The sequence below is a fragment of the Halichoerus grypus genome, chromosome 2 (genome assembly GCF_964656455.1).
Source record: "Halichoerus grypus chromosome 2, mHalGry1.hap1.1, whole genome shotgun sequence".
Taxonomy (NCBI): Eukaryota; Metazoa; Chordata; class Mammalia; order Carnivora; family Phocidae; genus Halichoerus; species Halichoerus grypus.
Window position 1 is genome coordinate 26350454 of NC_135713.1, and position 22899 is coordinate 26373352.

At 42.7% G+C, this 22899-nt stretch overlaps 1 protein-coding gene across 1 annotated transcript in view; it reads right to left on the reverse strand.

The window, feature by feature from the left end:
* The window catches only part of ADAMTS12 (ADAM metallopeptidase with thrombospondin type 1 motif 12), a 291779-nt gene that overhangs the window by 66155 nt on the left and 202725 nt on the right, over positions 1–22899 (reverse strand). Inside the window, exons 11-13 of the mRNA XM_078066503.1 lie at positions 20441–20610; positions 8023–8156; positions 456–576 (exon numbers count right to left, since the gene is read on the reverse strand). Of these exons, the coding sequence (XP_077922629.1) occupies positions 456–576; positions 8023–8156; positions 20441–20610 (425 nt within the window). The remainder of the gene's footprint in view (positions 1–455; positions 577–8022; positions 8157–20440; positions 20611–22899) is intronic.

Below are 22899 nucleotides of genomic sequence, written 5' to 3' on the forward strand. Positions count from 1 at the left end.
TCACCTTGCCTTGCCTCTCCTTTGTCCCTGAAGGTGCACTCCGAGCCTTCTGCCTTGAAGCCCATTGCTGGCTTCTCTGCCCTCTCCTGAGAGCCCGCCCTGTGTCTACACCCTTCATGGCCAGCTTTTGAGCTCTGTCTCCCCCAGTTCAGTTTGAGGTCCATTCCTACACCACTGGCTTCAGCCCTGGATGCTCTCCCAGGAATGACACTCATTCCCGTTCCCGGGAACAGCCCCCAGGCAGTGGGAGACTTAGATCCCCATGCAGTGGGAGACTTCCTGTAAGTGCCCAGCAATCAGCCCCATCCCTAAACCTGTCAAGGAGCCCTTATGCCTTTGTCTGGAAGGCTACGTCCCTGCGGAGTTCTTGGAAAGTTACAATCTGCTTTAAAACACAGCCATCCATCTTGCCCTCCATTCTCAGTCCCCTGCCACTTCAATTATTTGTTTGTTACCAGATCCTTCTTTCTGTTTAAACATCTTCTTCACGGTCTGGCAGGCAGAGCCGTCCCCAAGGCACACCCCGCAGCGATCCTCTGTGGCATTGGAGCCGATTTCGTAGTCACAGCCGACCATCTGTGGGGAAGAGAGGCTGAGGGTCACCGACACGGACAGGGGACCCCACACCCGCCTTCTCCTTTTCCCCTTCACTCTTGATGAGATCGGGGCTGGGGACAGATACAGGGACAAACGGTTCCTGTCCCTGGGGGCAGCCAGAGGAGTAACCACAGCATCCACCGATGGTAAAGGCACCACCTGGTTACAGGGGAGAGAGGGCCACACTGAGTGGGTCTCTGGCTTCCCCTGAGTCACAGGCGGAACTGAACACCGTTCCAAACATTCAACATCGAAAATGTCTTGGAATCAGAGCTGCTGGAGCAGTAAACCCCCTTCTGATGTGAAAACCTCATGTCCCCTTGTCTCTGGTGAGAATTCCCAGGGATGATGGAGTTACTCCGCCTATAAAGTGGTGGTCCAATCCCTTGCCGCGCCTCCCTGGGGTGATCCCTGCCTCCTGTCTGAGCACAGCGGGCGAGCCAGCGGCCACCGAGAGGAAGGGCTGGCTCGATGCTGAGACTCCGTCAGTCCCATGAGGGATGACATCTCTGACCTGTGGACCATGACCCGATGCTCTGCAGCCTCCTAAGACCCAGCCCCCACTGCACCTCACACGTAGCCGTATCCCAGCCATCGTGAGCTTTCTCCCGTGAGCCGAGACTGACTTCGCCCATGCTCTGGACAGGATCCCTTCCCAGGGCTCTGCCCATCGGCCCTTCTCTGTCACCTTCTTTCCCTCGCCATGGATCCTTCTCCTCAGCCAAGTCTTTCCCACCCGAAAATCCCCATGCTGGGAAAGGAGAGCAATTAAACTGGGGGTGTTCAGTAGCATCAGAAACCAAAAAATCATGACACTTAGAAAGTCATGAAACACATGAGCCTCCCCTGGAGGTCTTTGTTGCTTGCTCTCTGGCCAAAGAGAGAGGGAAACTGGACCAAATTCTACTAGTCAGACTTCTCTGCTTGCAAAGAAGTGTGCCTACGCAGTTTTATTTTTATTTTTTTCTCCTTCAAGGATAATTCCCTTCCTCGTTTTATTTTTTATATTTCTAAGTTTGTGTTTTAATTCCATTAGAGTTAACATGCAGTGTCCTCTCAGTTTCAGGTGTACGGTAGAGTGACTGGGCACCTCCACAGAGAAGTGGTGCTCATCACATTTCCTTTCTTATTTTAGAGCCAACTCAAATCGACTGAAAGGAAGAACAGTTTGGGTTTTTAAATACACCCTCCCTCCACCAGCTGAACAGAGAATTAATGGCCAGTGACAGAGAATACCTCCATTCCTCAAACTGTCTCTTTAGGTCCAAGGATTGTGTTACGTGACCCAGTTGGGAAAAAATAAAGTGCTAAGAGATTTTAAAAAAATTAATCATGCTAATCACAATAAGAAAAAGAAACTGTCTGGATGTGTACTCAGTGGTCACGAGTAAAATGTCAGCCCTTCACGAGTGGTATGTTTACATCAAGCTTGAGCATACTCTGATAAGCCGATCCTCACAGGTCATACCCCCAGAGACTTTCATTCCTTCACTCATTTGGGATGAGCCAGGAAATCAACTGGGAGACACAGTAAAGTGTTTTTTCAAATCTCTACCAGAAGAGGATAGATACAAATGTGAAGAATAACGTTAAGAAAGCCAGGAAAACAAATACAGTGAGCCCATCTTTCTTCTCCAGCAGTATCTGTCTGCATACTTGGGGCTGGAGGTGGGGGTGGGGGAGGGAGACAAGGCATATTCACTGTCCCACAGCAAATTAGAGGGGTTCTTGCAGAGGCGTCACCTCAACTGCTTGTCCCATCAGCGGCACCCAGCACACGCAACACTGCGTCCCGTGTCCAACACGAGACCTAGGAAGACATAAGCCAGTCCCCCTTGCTGCACATAAAACATAAGGGCTCCCAGGGGAAAGCAAACAGATGTCACTCTGCTTTTTCATGCCATGTGCTCTGGCAAGCGGGCCCACGACAATATTGTCTTTCCGCCCACAGCAGAATCAGAGGTGGCTTTCCCGCAGCTACCAAACGTGGACAATGAGTCCAGCAAGGGTCTCCTCAGATGGGACTCCTCGCATGCCTGACTGCCACTCCAATGAGCAACATTAAAAAAAAATAATTTAAATTTCCCATTGTATAATTTCTTTCTTTAAAAAACGGCTTTATTGGGGTGCCTGGGTGACTCAGTTGGTTAAGCGTCTGTCTTCGGCTCAGGTCATGGTCCTGGGGTTTTGGGATCGAGCCCCAGGTCCAGCTCTCTGCTCCGTGTGGAGCCTGCTTCTCCCTCTCCCTCTGCCCGCCGCTCCCCTGGCTTGTATGCACTCTGTCAAATAAATAAATAAAATCTTAAAAAAAAATACCTAAGGGACTTCTGTGAGTCCCAATTTCCTCATCTTTAAAAAAACAAATTAATTAAAATTAAAATTAAAAATTAAAAACAGCTTTATTGAGGCATAGTAGATATAGAAAACACTGTCCACATTTAATGTGAACAACCTGATGAGCTTGGATTTACACAAATACCAGTGAAACCATCACTTACCATCAAGGTAACAGGCATAGCCATCCCCCCCTCACAGCTCCCTTGTGACTCTTTCTGTGTGTGTGCTAAGAACATTTAACAGGGGATCTAGGCTCTCAACAAATTTTTAAGTGTACTATACAGTATATTAACCACAAGCACCATATCCACAGTGATGTCTAGGACTTGGCATCTTGCCTGACTGAAACTTCGTACCCACTGAACAACAACTCTCCACGGTTCCCTCCCCTCAGCCCTTGGCATCCCTGTTTTATTCTTAGCTTTTGTGAGGCTGACTATTGCAGATTCTCACGTAAGTAGAATCATGTGGAGTTTGTTCTTCTATGAGGGTCTTGTTTCACTGAGCATAATGTCCTCCAGACTCATCCCTATTGTCACAATGGCAGGATTTCCCTTTTTTTAAAAGCTGAATAATATTCCATAGTATGGATACAACATGGTATATACCACATTTTCTTTGTCTACTCATCTGTTGATGGACATTTGGGTTGTTTTCATAGGTTGGCTGTTGTAAATACTGCTGTAATGAACATGGGAGTACAGATATTTCTTCAAGATCCTGATTGCAATTCTTTTGCATACATACCCAGAAGTCCCATGTCTGGGTCATAAGGTAGGTTTTATTTTTAATTTTTTGAGGAAACCTCCATATTGTTTTCTATAATGGCTGCACAATTGTACATTCCCACCAACAATATGCAGGGTCGCCATTTCTCCACATCTTCAGCAACACTTATCTTTTGGTTTTTTGAAGACAGCCATCCTAATAGGTATGAGGGGATATCTTATTGTGGGTTTGATATGTATTTCGATGTTCAATAGTGTTAAACACCTATTCATATACCATTTGTATGTCTTTTCTGGAGAAATATCTATTCAAGTCCTTTGCTCATTCTTTTAATCAGGTTGTTTTTCTGCTATTGAGTTGTAGGAGTTCCTTCCACATTTTAGATATTAACCCCTTGTCATATATATGGTTGCAAATATTTTCTCATTCTGTAGATTGCCTTTTTATTCTAATGATTATGTCCTGTCAGAAGCATATCATCAATTCTTGACCCTGTCATTTGGACTGAAGTGCACACTATCTTGAGTATTAGAGATTTCAGGTTCCAGGCTTTCATCCAGGCCTCCAGCTCTGTTAGTGAATGCGTAATATGTATTCTTAGCAATTCTCACATTTTGCTTATGAGTTAACACTGTTTTACTTTGTAAATTCTCAGGGGACGGAGAAGAACTGAAATAACAACTGGCGCCAAGACCCGATCCACCTAGAATGTCATCACTGCTCCCTATTGCCCCTCGGCAGAGGTAGACAACGGAAGTCTGCCTGGTTCTGAGACTCGTTCTTAGCTGGTGAAACTCCAAGTGTAATAATGGGGCAGAGTTACGCTTCCCTGAAAAGAACAGGTAAATGATACTGCCATTTGATAAAAAGGCTGTCCTCACCATAACTTTGAAGGTTAGGATCTGGCATTCTGGAGAGATGTGGCCCAGACAAACTGATAAGGGGATGTTCCGCAAATCACTGAAATGGCCAAAATGGCCTGGAGAGAGAGCAAAGCAGGTTCAGGACAGTTTCTGAGAGAAATGAGAGAGGGGAGCTCACGTAGGACAGGTAGAAAGATATCACGTAAGGTGGAGGACTAAACTGGGATTCACAAAGTTGATTTTTTATTTTAAGATGGATGCAGTAGGCTGAGCCTAAGAGCAAAAAGGGGTTGGGGTGCCTGGGTGGCTCAGTCGTTAAGCATCTGCCTTCAGCTCAGGTCATGGTCCCAGGGTCCTGGGATCGAGCCCCGCATCGGGCTCCCTGCTCATCGGGAAGCCTGCTTCTCCCTCTCCCACTCCCCCTGCTTGTGTTCCCTCTCTCACTGTGTCTCTCTCTGTCAAATAAAATCTTAAAAAAAAAAAAAAAAGAGCAAAAAGGGGTTGATCGGGTCCAGGGTCCTGGGCTGAGAGGTGGATAAAAGGCTAAGAGAAGTGTGGGAACAGCTGATGCGACAGATCAGGGCATCCGGGCTGCTTGGGAAGGAAGTGAAGCCAGAGCCATGCTGACTGGGAGAAAAGGGGAGAGAGAAGAACCTGAAATCAAGAGCTGGTTCCCAGGAGAAAGGGCTGGGGGCAGGCGTGGGAATACCTGCCCATAAGTTTACAAGCTTATTCCATGTCTTGCTTGTGATTAAAAATGGGAGACAGGGGTGCGTGGGTGGCTCAGTTGGTTAAGCGTCTGCCTTCAGCTCAGGTCATGATCCTGGAGTCCCAGGATCGAGTCCCGCATCGGGCTCCCTGCTCAGCAGGAAGTCTGCTTCTCCCTCTGACCCTCACCCCTCTCATGCTCTCTCTCTCATTCTCTCTCTCTCAAAAATAAAATCTTTTTAAAAACTAAAAACAAACAGGGGCACCTGGGTGGCTCAGTCAGTTAAGCAGCTGCCTTTGGCTCAGGTCATGATCCCAGGGTCCTGGGATCGAGCCCCACATCGGGCTCCCTGCTCAGCGGGAAGCCTGCTTCTCCCTCTGCCTGCCACTTCCCCAGCTTGTGCTCTCTCTCTCTCTCAAATAGATAAATAAAATATTAAAAAAAAATTAAAAACAAACAAACAAAAATGGGAGATAGCCTGAAAAGTCTAAGTTTAAATTCGTATCTTTGATAAACAAGTTTAAGAGTTTAGTACAACTTTTTAAAAAAATGGAGAAGGGCAGCAATAGACAGTTTACCTCCTAGAACAAATTCAGTTCTGAGCAAGGCCTGCTGACTCTCTTGACAATGGAATCTGCAAATCTAACAGGCCAAAATGATGGCAAATATCATCATTTCAAAATAGCTGAATATATGAATAAAAGCAAATTCAATGAATGTTTATGTGAAGATAAGCAAACATATTTTCATATTCACAAAGAAGATGGATTAGACACTACATATATATTTTTTTCTGATGGTGTATCTTTTTATTTCAATATATGTTCAATGCCCTTTGAAAAAACTGTAGTAAATGAGTAAGAAGACTAACAAAGCTGAAAATAACCACAACCTAGATCCTTGGAAGGTAAATTGTATTTAGGCTATTAAGACAAATTTGATTTGACATAATTTTTCAGCTTAAAATCTTGCTCAGTGTGGTAAAGAGAGAAAGTGGGTAATTACAGCTTCTAACAAGCCCCAACTGGTTTCCAAAAAGAGGAAGTCAAGCTGAGAGACTCCAGCTTATTCTATTAAGCTGATTTAATTGGTGTCAAGAGAGATACCCAAGACCCCTTATGTTTTGTTCAAAGCACCTGTGTTCTCCATCATATGCTAAAGATACCGTCTCTGTGCTTGCAAAGGTGTTTAGGTCTAACAGAGAATTTTAGCATCGCATTCATTTCTCAGTGATTAAGGTCCTCAGCCCTAGCTGCATATGGCAATTACCTGGGAAGTTTTTAAAATGTCAGTGCTCAGGCCCCGAATCCCAGCGGTTCTGAATCAACAGGTTTGAGATACAGTCCAGATATCACTAGTTTTTAAAAGCTCTTCAGATGATTCTAATAGGCAGCCAGGCCTGAGAACCACTGCCTCTGGACAGTGATGGGGCTGTTTTGGCCTGAATTAGCCTGATAAACCTCTTCCCACTCTGGAGAACAGATCTAACCTCAATACATATTAATTACTTCTGGCTCTTTGTAGCTACAGTGATGATTAGTAATGAGTCTGAAAGAGAATTTTGCCTGAGTTCTTACAAATGTAGAGTATGATTAGGACTTGCTTTTAACTCACTCATTCCCGGGAATCGTCATGTTGCCTCCTATGCTTTGGTTGCTACTGGAATAAGTCAATAGGCAACTTCAAGGTGATAAATGTATCTTTCCAGGGCAGTGAACATTTATGGGCAGGAGCTTTCCACGACAGCAATTTAGTCCAGTGGAAAAAAAATTACAATAAACATTTACAAAAGGAAATAAAATGAATTAGAAGTTTATTGTGTGTCAGGGGCTCTGTTAGGGGCTTAACATAGATGTCTGTCTTTAATCTTTTTGACACCAACTAGGAAGTTACATTAACATTCCAATTTTAAGAAAAGAAAACTGAGTCTCAGCAAAATATACAGAGTTATATGATTGGTACACAATGGTATTAAGTTCAGATTCTAGAGCCTGAGTACTAACCATTGTGCTTTCCTAACAGCTAATTAGAACTTTTATATAACTTTTCCTTCATTGATTAAAAACATCTTTTCTTTAAACAGAGATTTATGCCTGGGTGTTGGATCACAAAACTTGTTCATCAGTTCCTTGCAAACTAAACGGCAAGCACCGGAAAAGAGTTCTTCAATGGTTGTGCATATAAAAGCACTGACAAATCAGGTCTCAGTCATTTCTGAAAAGGCAGAGTTGATTAATGGAGTCAGTGTGGAAAAGCTAAACAGAAATCAGAAGACCTGGCTGAAAACTACCTGTCATGCCATCTCTCTTCCTAAGGTGGATCATGTTGGTAATCAATGGAGAATTACATGTAAAAATGCTTTGCACAAAACACTATGCAAACTATTGTTAATTTCAGCTTCTTCTCAAGTTTAAGCACTCTGCTGGCAAGTAACCAATGAATAATTTAATACCACAAAAATAATCAGGGTCGTCTCTTCCTAGTAATTCTTCCTTTAAATTGCTGCTTCTTTAATTTGACTCTGTTCTAATGCCTAAAATGATATCACAGAGCACATCAATAAGTCAAGAAAGAAAGACCACAGCAGGAGGGAAAGCATTCAGTTCCAAACTGTTGACTCTGATCAACACTGTAAATTCCTGTCTCACAGATCACATATAAAAACCAGACCAATGTGAGGTTTTCGTGCCAATGTCATGAAAGCAAAAGCTTAGAACATCTGACTTCCTGAATTAATAAAAAGCATGATTTTTATAAAGTTGTAGATTAAGGAAACATACCCAATACCTTACATATGCCATTAATACAGACATTTCTGCTGTTGCCACCTTCAAAGCAAGGGGTACCATCAATGACAGCATCCAGCATTTTCTCGGAAAACTGGCCATCTATGGGTCGGCAGTAGAGCTCACAAGGATGTGCTGGAGTGAAAAAGAGACAAATCCTTGCAAGTTAGCTTTTTTAGCTCAGCACCCTTCCTGCAGGATTATTTTTGTACATACTACCCCCCAAGAGTCGTTTATCTGGAGGTTCCCGTCTTTCACCTTTCCTGTGACACATGCTGAAAGGCAGGCTTTTTTTTCTTTTTCCAGTTAAAGGGTTCTAAAACAAATTAAATCTAGAAGATTGTTTAAAATGCTATGCCCTTTGTTATAAATGATGAGACCTTTCAATCAAACACTGAACTGTGCTTCTAAAAAGAAGGTGTGGAGCCTCTGGCGTTAACCTAGAAACGAAGTAAAAGCAACCACAGGACTCCAGACAAGCATGGCACCTGCCCACCGTTTGCTGCAAAGTAAGCAGAGCTCTAGGGAAGAGGCAGTCCCCTCCCACGGGGCCAGGTCTCTACGAACACCGCCGCCACTATCATGACCCCACCGCCAACGAACATCTTCCTTTGCTCTCCTCAAGTCCAAGAAGTCCTTGGACACAGATTTACAAACACAGAGAAACAGAAAGCCTGATTTTTTGCTGAAGCTGAAGCCAAAGTGCTTACCGTAATGGTCTATCCCATTATGCTGGGTCCTACAATGAATATATTTTAGGGTTCAATTTTCTACTCCCTTGTGAATGAGGATGGGGTGATTTCCAGCACAAGAACTGTTCTAAAGATTTACTTAATAAAATATGTACCTATACATAGGTAAATACAGTAACCAGAAAGATAACTTTGAAAGCATAAATTGCCTTAAAAATTTTAATAGGTAATACCTGTGTATGATATGAAGAATTCATATAGTAATTTCCTTGTGAATGTTACATCTTGTTTTTTTTTAATTGAAAAACCGGAGAATGTATTTTTCAGAAAGGTCTTTCTTGGGGGGAATCTCTTTTGGATCTGTTTATTGAGGAAGGACTTGAGTTTCTGGGGGGTGTGACCAGCTGAGAGCTCAATGAGACCAGCCATTGGCCATATGCATGGACCCACCCAGTGTGGATGCTAATACAAATACCCAGCTAACACAAAGCCAGAGCGTTCAACCCTAGGTATGGCTGCGCAAGAATGCAAGATCCATTTGGTAAAGAAATAAAAGTACAAAACACAAACATAACTAAGAGCAGAAGTTCTGGGCAAACTTGAGACAGAGGTCAAGAGCATCTGTTTAAAGCTTAAAGGACAAAGGTAAAAACAAAGGAAGCATATTGACTGATGTTATATAAAGAGCAGTGGATGTGAACAAAGTCAAAATGAGTTGGAGAGATCACAGCACAAAGCACCAATGGAAAAGGACCAGAAGACCCGGGGACAAAGCAAGACTTGGGATTATTGTAAACCTTTATTCCTGGCAGTGTGATTAGCTCTGTCACTGCCTGAACCAGAACAGAAGGGACTTAGAAGGAGCCCCATGGGTGCAGCTCTGCTCTCCTGGAGATGGGATCACCCATCCAGGTATGCTGAGTCTGGGGAATCATTTCATGAAACACTGGGCTATTGAGTAGAAGGATGGAGGCAGGGGAAACACTGTTAAATAAGACTTTGATTTGAGCTTTAGAATTTGGATTTGAGATTTTGTATTTGAACACATAAAGCACAAAGAGAAAGCAGCTCTGAGTAATTCCAGAGCTTTTCTAAAGGAATTATCTGTTCCAGCCTGCTGGGAAGGGCTGGGACTAGAAGTGCCGAGGCTGCGAAATTTAAGATGGTGCTCACTCCCAGGAGTTGTGTATAAATGGGTCCTCCTAGCAAGGAAGTCCCTATCCAATGGCAAGTGTTGTACTGAACTCCAGACTGGTGAAGTTCCAACGGTTGCCTTAGTTTTACTCCCTCTGGGCTTGTACTATTTGACTCACTCCCTGAAGGAAAAACTATCCAGAGACTTTCACTAGTCTTGTTTATATGGTGAGTTAAGAGGAATTTTGCTTAATAAAATAACAGCCAATATATCATTTGCACACTCTTTCCCAGATCTTGTTGTGCTTCACAGCAGTGATTTCTCATTTTAACAGTCACAACCCCCCTATGGTGTTAGTTCTTTTATTATCACCATTTCATAGATAAGGCACAGAAAAATGGAGTTTCCCGAGATCTCATAGTGTGAGTGGTAGAGCTAAACCTGGTGCTTTAGCTTAGAGCCCACTCTACTAACCCCTAACCTACAGGCACAGAATTTTCTTTAACAAAAGCTCTCTGAAGTATCTACTCTTTAGGTTATTAGGCAATGCATTTATTTACAGATCATATCTGAGGTGCGAACTTGGTAGAATTCCAGTGGGACTCCATTTTAATATTCTCTCATAGGGCTTAAATACAGAGAATCACCAGCCTCTGGAGACACTGATTTCTACAGAGAGTGTATGTAGAATTTTAGCTCATGAAAGTCCAATATTTCCTTGAGAAAGTTACTGAAGCTTTCTGTGACTCAGTTTCTTCATCTGAAAAACGGGGATAATAATACCTACCTGGCAATGCAATTGGTGAGGGTTAAGACAGAGATCGTATGTTGAGCACTCTGCATGGGATCTGGTATAACAGTAAGTGCTCGACAAATGGCAGTTATGATTGTTGTTTTCACCTATTTACCATAAACTCTAGATGAATTTTAAAGGTCTTGGGGTTGCCCCACCATGCTATGCTTCTATCATTCCAATCTTCTCCCATAGCAGCCAAAAGACACATATTTTGTAATGCTGGTTCAGTTCTCCTTCCCACACAGACAAACCTTTCCTGAAATAGCCTCTTCTCCTTCAGATTATTCTGTTACACCACTTCTAATCAGTTCTACACTAAATCCAGACTTTGTGTTACTATTTCCTAAACAATTTCTGTCTTGTCAGTTTAGCATAAAAAATTCTAGATCCCCGCTAGGTCAGCAGGTGGTTCCATGACTTTCCTTTACTGCCACTCTGGACCCGGTTCAAAGATGTTCTGCTCACACAGTAACTACTGAGGTCCTCACAGCTCTATGCTTTCGAGACTATGGATTTTACAAGCTCCTCAGCCAAGCTGCAATGTCCTCGAGGACACTTAGGTCCTCTGTGCATTGACTGGCCATTATTGGCCAGCTCAGCATGTGGAGGAGGAGCCGTAAGACATGCTTGTTGAGGACTCAACCGCACAACAAAGGTGAGAGTAAGCACAGTCCAGGGGATTCTGCTTCACACAGCTTGAACATCAGATCCCCAGGGATTCCAGTCTTGGCCCTGACCCCTACATCTCACCCAAGGCCTCCTCGGTCTCTAGTCTGAGCAGTGGGCTTGTCCGAGAATGATATTAAAACCTCTAATGGGGTATCTGGCACAGGGTGGTTGTTCAGATGTGGCAAGTTATTACCATTAACCTTTCCCAATGAATACTAGCAGGCCGTTACCCCTAGAAAAGGCTCCTAACGCATGTTTACTAATTAACAGACATGACAGAGGTCAACACTGTTAGAGAGAAAATTTGGGACCAAGTGGCAAAGAGATCATCTCGATCCGGAGAGAGAATCAACTCAGTCATAAAACTGAACCTTGACCTTAGTGATAGAAGTCAAGGGTGTTCATTGCAGCAATTAAAGGTTTATCCAGAGAGAAAAGGACAGATCAATGAAGTTGCACTCATATAATGTTGTTTAGTTTATTCACAGACTCAGTATGCAGTCACTACAAGGAATGAAGTAAGCTGTAATGTTATGACATTCTGCTAATGAATAAAGAAAGTTGCAAGACTGGCAAGGTATGGTTTCATCTGTGTGCAAACTAAAACCTGCTGTTAACAATGGTTGCCTCTAAGGAATAAGTTAAGCATGGTGGGATAATAATTTATTTTTATTTCATTCTATTATGTACACTTGCATGTTTTTTAAGGAAACATACATTCCTTTTAAAAATAATGTCTTAGCCATCAGAAAGGATGACTACCCACCATTTGCATCGACATGAATGGAACTGGAAGGGATTATGCTAAGTGAAATAAGTCAAACAGAAAAAGACAATTATCACACGGTTTCACTTATTTGTGGAACATAAAGAATAGCATGGAGGACATTAGGAGAAGGAAGGGAAAAATGAAGGGGGGGGATTGGAGGGGGAAATGAACCATGAGACTATGGATTCCAGGAAACAAACTGAGGGTTTCAGAGGGGAGGGGGGTGGGGGGATGGGTTAGCCCGGTGATGGGTATTAAGGAGGGCACGTATTGCAATGAGCACTGGGTGTTATAGGCAAACAATGCAAACATGGAACACTGTATCAAAAACTAATGGGGTTTTTGATGTACTGTATGGTGACTAACATAAAATAATAAAATAAAAAAAAATAATGTCTTGGCTATCCAACAAGAACACTGGAAAGGTCTCCTTTCTTCTGTATAATAACACATCTCCATGAAGAGAGGCCCTCATTTTAGGACTTCTTTTCTTTTTGCTTATGTAACACATGACTAATACATCCTTCAAGGTCAGACAGGTTAGTTCAAGTCTACTTCATGTAAGAAACACAAATTTCTACCGAATCTAAGCACAGTGGTCCATGGAGTCTTAGGAATAATCTAATAAAGAATCTCCTCTGGCCTTCGTCTTCCATGGTGCTTTGGGTATGTCATTAGGTTGGCCCAGGACACGGGCCTCTGCAGAAGGAGACAGGAGTAGCAATAGATGCTCTTAGTTCTCCATGGTCATCATGAGTATCAGAGAGTCTATCCCAACCTCATGGATTTCAGAACATCCACAGAGTTGAGTATTTTCACTCAGATTTATTCATCTGCCCTGACACACCCTTTGGATCATAAGATTTTTTTTTCCCCTCTACCTCTCAAGAGCATTCAAATCCATTTGTAATTCAGCTAAGGGAAGAGTCTCAGACTCATTTACTGGTGAACTGTCAGCCTCACACTGTCTGATTAATCCTCTCCAAGGAAGCTTAGGTAACTGAATGAACCTACTGAATTTTTGGTTCTGGTGAAACAGGATGGCTCAAGATTTTCAGATAATGATTTTAAGAAGTGGTCATTAGAAGCCAAAGATAAAACTTGGTAAGAAGGGAAAAAGTATTTCTTAGGTAAAGGAAAACTTTTGATGCATTTCACATTTTGTAAGTAAATTGCTATTGGAGTTTCACCATTTAAAAAAATCCAGTTTCTACATTCCATTTTCAGGCAGGTCTCCATGGGTATGAGCCCCAAAGCAGTTGGCCAGCACACTTGATTGAATGCTCTGTGTCACTGTCTTAAAGCTCTTAACTTTTTTTTTTTTTTTGAAAGAGAGAGAGTGGGGGTGGGGAGCAGAGGGAGAGGGAGAGAGAGAGAATCCCAAGCAGGCTCCATGCCCAGCACAGAGCCTGACATGGAGCTGGATCTCACAACACTAAGATCATGACCTGAGCCAAAATCAAGAGTCGGACACCTAACCCACTGAGCCACCCAGGCACCCCTTGAAGCTCTTAATTTTGTACTTGAACTTGTGTCTTATAGGTGAGATCTGATGGGACAATGAAGTGTGTGCATGAGCAGAAGACAAGGGTGATATGCACATCTGCTGTTCCTTGCCAGATTTTAAGAAATACTAAACCTTAAGCAGAAGGCATAACTTAAGATGTTTTATTGTTGTAACAAGTAATATTTAACTTAAGAAAGAAACTCAGTTTAATGACTAGGCTCAGATCAGCTTGAAGGAAAAAAACATATGAAAACTTCCTTACCAAAAATCAAATAATTGCTAAGATCTGTAACTTTTGGCTGGTCTAAACTGATACATTCTTTTACTTTCTGATATGGCAATATTATAATCCCCAAATATATCAAAATATACATTAGCCAAACAGAAGAAGGCATTAAAATTAATATATTCTACAATAACTGTGGAGCTATAAAAACAAGAACAGAGCTAATTTTTTCAAACAAATTAAACCTATTTCACTGATGTTTTAGGTGAGGCTAAATGTAGTAATATTTTCTGTTTGCTATATATTTTTATGTTCTGTCTTTTGATTAATGTGTTTAAGAACTGTGATTCTACCTTTGGAATTACAACTTAAATTATTTAAGAACAATTTTGTCATAATGCTTAAATATTTAGAAACACTTGGTTTTCAAGGATTCAAGACAGATCAGTTTAACAAAGCCAGCATTTGTCATAATGCAAACAGCAGTTGGGGCTCTTCTCCCCCCACCAGAGTTCCTTGGCCATGAGATCATCTGCTCTTAAAATAGGAACGTCATCTTAGGTAAAATTCAAAATGTGATGCACGGTTGTTAAGGACACAGGCTTAGCCCAGTGTCTGTTTTACTGGTTAACATTTAGGCTACAGTCAGGCCTGGGCTAAGTCCTCCTGGCTCTACTCTATAGTCTGAGTTTGGGCAAGTCACTTAAATTCTCTACATCTATCAGCATATCTGGATAAACTGGGTGAAAACCCTACATTTCCCCATACGATTTTCTTGTAGAGAGAAAAATCAGGAAAACATGGTTATATAACATGCTGAGTGGAGGGCCTGCACAGAGCAAATGCTGACCTAAGTCTAATACAAGCTCTTCCCACTATCAGGATAATCACACGGTTTCACTTATTTGTGGAACATCAGTTAGAAATTAGTTTCACTGGGGCGCCTGGGTGGCTCAGTCGTTAAGCAACTGCCTTCGGCTCAGGTCATGATCCCAGGGTCCTGGGATCGAGCCTCACATCGGGCTCTCTGCTCAGCGGGAAGCCTGCTTCCCCCTCTCCCACTCCCCCTGCTTGTGTTCCCTGTCTCACTGTATCTCTCCGTGTCAAATAAATAAAATCTTAAAAAAAAAAAAAAAGGAATTAGTTTCACTGCAAGTAGCAGAAAATGTTGCTTCCTTGTCTGTAATAGACAAGACTTTATTTTCCCCCACATGATAGGAAATTCAGAGGTAGGAGTTTACCTCCTTCCAGTCTTCCTGCTCAGCCACTCGGCAGGGAGTGTCCACTTTCTGGCTGCAGTGTGACTGCTCTGCCCCCCCGCCCCCCCCCCGCACTGGGCAGCAGGAGGGGGAAGGGTGAATGGCAGAAAGGCGAGGGGGTGAAGGCCAGCTCGGTTGGTACCATTAAAAACCTTTCCAGAGGCGCCTGGGTGGCTTAGTCAGCTAAGCATCCGACTCTTGATTTTGGCTCAGGTCACGATCTCAGGGCCTGAGATGGAGCCCGCGTCGGGCTCTGCATGTGCACTGGGCTTGGAGCCTGCTTAAGATTCTCTCTCTCCCTCTGCACCCCCACTCCCTCTCTAAAAAAACAAAACAAAAACAAAAAACCCTCCCAGAAGCTTTACCCAGTGGGGCCTCCATCTTTATCTCCTTGGTCAGAATTGGGTTCTCCCAGGAAGATGAGTTCGTTGAGTCTTTCCATTTTCCTTCTCTTATTGTAGAGGAAAGTGAGGGCGAAGAGGGTTGGGACTGGCTTTGGGGTGTGTGCAAACATCATCCATATTATTCCATCATTTCCTCTCTTGAAGCCCCAGATTCCTAATCTGTCAAATGAGTGGCTTCTGGCTAGAAGATCTCCCAGGTTGCTCCCCACACTTAGATTCTCTTTAAAGGCTGTTTCTATCGAAAGCCCAAATATTATTGTAATAAGCTCTGTGCACACCACCCAGGCCCCCGGGTGTGGGCCTTAGCCCTCCAGCTCATGGGAGCACTGCCTGCACTAGCCCCGAGCTGTCACCGCGGCTTAAGAGCTTCCTCACCCAAGGACACTCACTCCGTCCCTAGGCAGACCACACCGCGTGACTGGTCGAGCCGGGGCATAAGGCCTGGCTCTCCCGCCTCAACCTGGCAACGCTGAAACTCTGTGCCGGTTGCAGAGCTCCCCGTGGGGTGGGGTACAGCCTTTGCTGAGCGTGCACTGCAGCTCAGCCTCCCCCCTGCACACTCCCTCTGCCTTCCCTCTCCTCTTCTTCCACAGCTGCTGAACTTCCTGCCTGCTAGTGCCGGTCTCCGAGTCTGTTTCCTAGGGAACCCTAACTGCAACAATTCCTGAAAGATGTTCCTGAACGATCCTATTCCACGAGGAGCAGATGTGGTCTGACTTCGTGTCAGACCCCCCACCTTTGCTGGGAACCTCACTGGCGTCAAGCATTACTAGGGCTTAAATATCTGGAAGCAACAACTAAAAAATTAGCCTAAATGAATTTGGGCTAAATTGGGTGTTCCGAGAAAGAAGAAAATCTAAAAAGAAAGAGAGATTCCAGGAAAGTGACGACATTGAGACCAGGCTCTGGTCATTTCCTAATAGAAGATGCAGGATATAAACACATTTCTATTAACACAGGCTAATAAAGTCCCTGAGAACCTACATAAATTAGTTTCAATCTATATTTATATCAATCTATCATCTATCAGCTTTTTTAAAATTTTATTTTATTATGTTATGTTAATCACCATACATTACATCATTAGTTTTTGATGTAGCGTTCCATGATTCATTGTTTGCGTATAACACCCAGTGCTCCATTCAGTACGTGCCCTCTTTAATACCCATCACCAGGCTAACTCATCCCCCATTCCCCTCCCCTCTAGAACCCTCAGTTTGTTTCTCAGAGCCCATAGTCTCTCATGGTTCGTCTCCCCCTCCGATTTCCCCCCCTTCATTTTTCCCTTCCTACTATCTTCTTCTTTTTTTTTTTTTTTAATGTTTTATTTATTTATTCATGAGAGTCAGAGAGAGAGAGAGAGAGAGGCAGAGGCAGAGGGAGAAGCAGGCTCCCCGCCTAGCAGGGAGCCCGATGCGGGACTCGATCCCAGGACCCCGGGATCATGACCTGAGCCGAAGGCAGACGCTTAACCGTCTGAGCCACCCAGGCGCCCCTTCTTCTTCTTCTTTTTTTTTTTTTAACATATAATGTATTGTTTGTTTCAGAGATACAGGTCTGTGATTCATCAGTCTTACACAATTCACAGCGCTCACCATAGCACATACCCTCCCCAACGTCTATCACCCAGCCACCCCATCTCTCCCACCCCCCCACCACTCCAGCAACCCTCAGTTTGTTTCCTGAGATTAAGAATTCCTCATATCAGTGAGGTCATATGATACATGTCTTTCTCTGATTTACATATTCCGCTCAGCATAATACCCTCCAGTTCCATCCACGTCATTGCAATTGGCAAGATTTCGTTTTTTAGCTTCTTAGTCAGACTTATGCTTCAATTCCAGCTCTGTTATGTAAAATCCTGTCACCTTGAATAAGTTATCGTCTCCTCTGAGACTAAGCTTCTTTACCTCCAAGGATGGGAAGGGGGTAAGTGAGAAAATATAGAGTTGCATGCTTATATAAATACTGGCTCAGAAAATGCAGTTGATCATGGCAGCTCTTCACACTGGTACCTACATGGAAGTGATCAAGGGGAGTTTGGATAATTTTTTTTTGTCAGGAGTGCTGGAAAAGAAAATGTCTATCTTGGAAAGGAAGTTGATCTAGATTAGTAGTTTTTAAATCTTTTAAGCAGAATAATTATTTTTCTTTTTTCAAACAAGATCTTGCAAATAAAGCAAGGATTTAAAGTCAGGATTTTATTAAGCAAAATTTTGTAAGTTCAAGGATATAATGGCTAAAAATAAGTCAGTGGGATCGAAAGAAATTATTAAGATGAATAGGAAATTTTGAAGTCAAGTTATGGATGACAGTTACAGACTTGATGGCAGCAGCTAATTTTTTTCTGTGAGTTTTTTGGTTGCACAGTATTGAAAAATCTTGACTCATACAGGAAAACAGTTACAAATAAGATCAGTTTAGAGCAACTCAGCCTGCAATCTCAGGATATTTCTCAATTAAATTGTGTTGACAGGAGACTTTTATTCCAAGATCTGCAGAAAGCCAAATTAATTTGACTGTGTAAGTCAGTGCATTGGTGGTCTTTGGTATGTTAAAATTTGAAATATAATATTTTTTAGTGTAAGCATTGTTCTTTATTGCACTTTTATTTTTATTTATTATGTTCAATTAGCCAACATATAGTACATCATTAGTTTCTGATGTAGTGTTCAATGATTCATTAGTTGCGTGTAACACCCAGTGCTCATCACATCACGTGCACTTTTAAAGACTAGTTTAAAAAGTTTTTTGAAAAATGAAACTAGAATCAAGCATTTTTGGAAGCCCTGGGATTCCATGGAATACTACAAGATTTGATGGAGATTCTATGCTTATTCCAAATGTTTAAATCTATGATTCTTCTGTCATTGGCTAGTTAGCACATCTGCCAAAGGTCACTCCCCAAGACACTTCTCACTGTCCACTGAGTGGGTTGAAAACCCTGCTGTACGTTTGCTTTATCCTCTGGTGACTTCTAATGATAAGGCTGGGAGGGTAAAGTGCTCCATGCCTGGCACAGAATTAATGCTCCTTTCACAGTTGTTGACATGAACGACCTACTTCTCACCACCAGGGGTGCCCATCAACCAAGCAAGTAACAACTCCATAGGTTAGAGTTTAATGAGGGAAATAAATCAGTGTGTTGGTCAAGGTAGTAGCTTTCTGGATTAGCAGCTAAGTCACTATGCTTCAATAATGGCTCCAGAGCCTGCAAGAAAGCCACGAGGACGGAGGAGGGAGGCTTACAGCCCAGGTGGATAGTGAGTTCAGCAGATGGCACCCAGCTGAATTCCCTCCTCTGGTTTACACAGCCTCAATATCAGTGACAGATGCAAAACAATCCCTCCAAAGTGAGTGAAGTTTATGTCCACTTTTATGACTCATTTCTTTGGTACCTATTGCTCTGCTATGCAATATGTAGGCATACAACAAACTTTGTAAATAAATGAAAATCCAAGTCAAATCAGATCTTCTTATTCTAGGTTCGGCTATTGGAGCTGTCAGAGTTCAGCTCAAAGCCCCACCCTGCATCAGACAGGAGGCGGACCCCAAACTGAGCCCCTGTCACAACGCTGGGGCAGCTATGCTGTCTTAGTTCTGGAAGGTTGCTCATTCGGGGTCTATAGTACTACTGTCCCAAATAATTCCAACAAAATAGAGAATGTCCAAAATATAAATACAGATAGTACTGACTGGATGTCCCTTTCATCATTAGTTGTGTGTGTGTGTGTGTGTGTGTGTCCACATGAGTATATACACATGTTCTGCTATATTCAAATGCCTGGGTCAGGAAGCCGAATCGCCCCAATAACCAAATGACTCACTCCCCTAGAGCAGGAATGATGCTCAGCAGTGTGGGAGCAAGGAGCAAACGTTGCCCATGACAACCAAAAGCCATCAGGGTATTTCGGAGACCCAAAATGGCAAAGCACTATTGAGTCTTATTGAGTTTTTCTTTCAAAAACAATCGACTATATAATTTTTTTAAACAGTCCAAATATGTAATTTTCATTCACACAATTCCTCTTGTGTTCTATCACACTGAAACTTCAGAAACTTAAAAAAAATCATGAAAATTTTGCTTATTCTTTACTCCCTTGACTCAAATTTCCTTAGCTCAGGAAAATCTTTTCTCTTTCATTCTCTACTTGAATAATAACACATTGCACAGATATTTTTGGATGCTAATCTGTACCTAATGGTTGATGATTCTTCTTCAGTTTCAGAAGAGAAGGTGTAACTGGCACTTACACAGGGGAAACATTGTCAAAGCTGCTGTTCCATTCATTCTCCAGCTCAGTTGTGTCCCCATCCCCAGATGTGCATCCTTTAGATGCTTGATTTTACTTTTTACACTTCTTATACTGTCCTGTATATACAAAATATTGATTTCTGGCCCAGTGCTGGCTCTCATTTATTTCTGATGAAGGCATTCCTACCATCCTGTTTTTCCTTGTGCTTTTCCTCCTGTCAACTGGAATGACTGATTGTATTTTAAATGCCTTCCCTGTTCCTTCTTCCAGTAGAAAGACTTCTCGTGCTTAACAATCATCAACACTTCCTTAGCAGTCTTCTGTGAAGGGACTCCAAACCTACAATGACCTTCTCTGAATTTCCGCCAAAATTACAGTCAGTTCACACACTCATCAAGGAGCACTTTGATCAGCAATCCAGTACTGAATTCCTGCTTGCCCCACTGACCGCTTAGCTGCACCTCGGCTGTTCTGAAGTGAGCCGCCATGTTTGATAAGTGTCTCTTTTATTTTCCACAGAACCCTTCAACGTGTACTGATCAACCTAACCTGGCCAGCGTTTCTACTTCTAAAATCTAAAACTCCTCCTGGTGCAATTCACTCTCTGTGGAGCTTGGCAGGGCATCCCAGACACCCTGACATAGCAATCTGCTCTCTCATCATGGCTGTGGCCCGACCTCTGGAATATACTGTCATAGCTCCTTACCTGGATTAAAAACTGGAAACCAGTGGTAGAATTCGTTCTTGTAGGGAACGGTGTCAAACTCACTGCACTGCATCTGCCGGAAGGTGGGCGTGTCCGGGCGGCAGGGGTGGACGTTGCACAAACGATAGCGCTTCCTTTCCCCGGTGCAGTACTTCCCGCCAAACTTGGGTCTACGCAGGAAACAGACAAGCTGTTCGTTTCCTTTCCTTAGAGGCTACCATTTTTCCTTCAACATTCCTTGCCATCTGGTCACGCCTGTTCTTCGCCAAACCATGCCCTGCTCTACCCTCAAAACTCATCTTTTACCTAAATTCTTCCAATTTTATACATTTTTTGGCTGTTGCTGTTGCCCAAGACCATTCAGTCCCAGGTTTATAGTGGCCTAATTTGAAACAGCGTGTGTATCTTTTCTGCTTGTATATCCTCCCGGCCTCTCAAACTCAAAATATATGCCAAGAAGGGATACATCATTTTCCCTCCAAAATCTGCTCGTTCTCTAATTCCTGTTTATCAAGTTAAAAGTGGTCAGATTGCAGAAGCCTCCATCCTTTGCCTTCCTTTGACCCCATTGTCCATCAGCTGCCCGATCATCAGTCATGTCTTTGCATTTGTTTCCTCCTCCTCATTCCCACAATCACCAAACTAGTCTAATCCTTATCTCTCTTCCTGTCTCCCCTCTGCCCATCTTTGCCCTCATTCAATCTACTGTATGCACATCTGGCTAATTTTTATGATTACCTTAATTACTTTAGTTTCTTGTTAAAAAACCTTTCATGGCACTCAATGACCACAGAACTGAGTCCAGCCTCTTCAGCTTAATATTCAAGGCCCTCATGATCCTGACTTAATTCATCCTAACAACCACTTCCTACCAATGCTTTCAGGACCTAGAATAATGCTATATCTCCATTATGAACTCTTCCTGGATTTCTGCCAGAAATAAACTCTTTCTCCTTTTCAATGACACCTGATTGTACCTACTGGATGCACTTCCTGTACCTATCACTCCAAAACACAGTTCACTGATGATCCAATCCAAGCTCTATGTCATCTATGGTCTCTAAGTCATACTTTGAATACAGAAGGCTCTTAATAAACATTCGATCAATAAATAAGTTAATCTTATTTTAGAATAATCCTTCTCAACCTTTTATTTCCTTTGCAATACACGCAAGGGCAATAGCAACCTTCCCATCAGGATCAATTATTCACTCAAAAAGGGAGGAGGAAATATAGCAGAACTGCTGTCACAGAAGAGGAGGAACTCTCTGTCCTTTAACAAAGCTCCAAGCAATCTATGTATGTCTTCTTGTCTCCACCTCGCTGCATCTGAAATCAGGAATTGTGTCTACTTTTGCAATGCAGCATAATGGGCTCAAATAGCTTAGGGTTTGAATTCTGCTTTACTTTGTATTATTAGTTAGATGATTTTGAACAAGTTATCTTATTTCTCTGGGCCACAATTTTTTTTTATTTGTGAAATGAGCATAATAGTTCTTATCTCACAAGATGGGAGGACTAAACGAGACAATGCATAAAGATTTAGTAGAGTAGCTAACACAGGGTAAGAGCTCAGTAAATGACAGCATTGTTGGATTATTGTAAATAATAATCAACAAGTATTTATACAATGTACTCAACATCATTTCCAGGGAGGACAGAGTCCAAAAAAAGGTCAACCCATGCCCTGTGTCTCCTAGAAGCTTATAATCTTGAGGAGAAAAAAAAATCATCTATATAATAAATAAGAGAAAATTTAAGAGCAATTATGTATCCCTGACTATAAGTATAATGTGAGTTTGAAGAAGGAAGAGAATAGTATAAGTCAGGCTGATTGGAAAGAACTCACAGAACTGTCCTGGAGAATGGCCTTAAAGGATGGATGGAAGTGGCTTCTCAGTGCAAAGGCAGAAAGCATGCAAGTGAGCAGCCTAAATGAAATAATATTCTAAAGGCACGGGAAAGTAGGACATCTTCCCAAAGTGCCCAGCTGACAGAGAGCCAAGATTTAAACCCTTATCTGCTTTAATCCATAGCCTGAGCCCTCATCCACTGTTTTATTGCCTGACCATGCAATCTAGGGGGACAGAGACCTCAAACCTTGGCAGTCGGGTTCATTTCTGGTTGCAGTTGTACTTCTCGTGAGGTTCTGCTGTACTTTGCTCTCCTTGAACACCTATGAGATTTTTCTATACTTCCCTCCCTCCCTTTCTCAATGTGGCTTGAATAGGCTTCTGTTCCTTGAACATAAAAGAGCTTTGACCAAGACAGTTCACTTTCACTGACTCCATGTAAAAGGTAGTAAGAATTGTCCATGATATTTGAGGTTAGATCGGTTTTCTATTCATGATGATAGAGTGACACTCTATGACTCAGCACCTCTCCAGTTCATTTCCAACCAACAAACATCACTGAAAGCCTTTTACAAGCCCTGCTGGCTTCTCACTAGACACCTGACC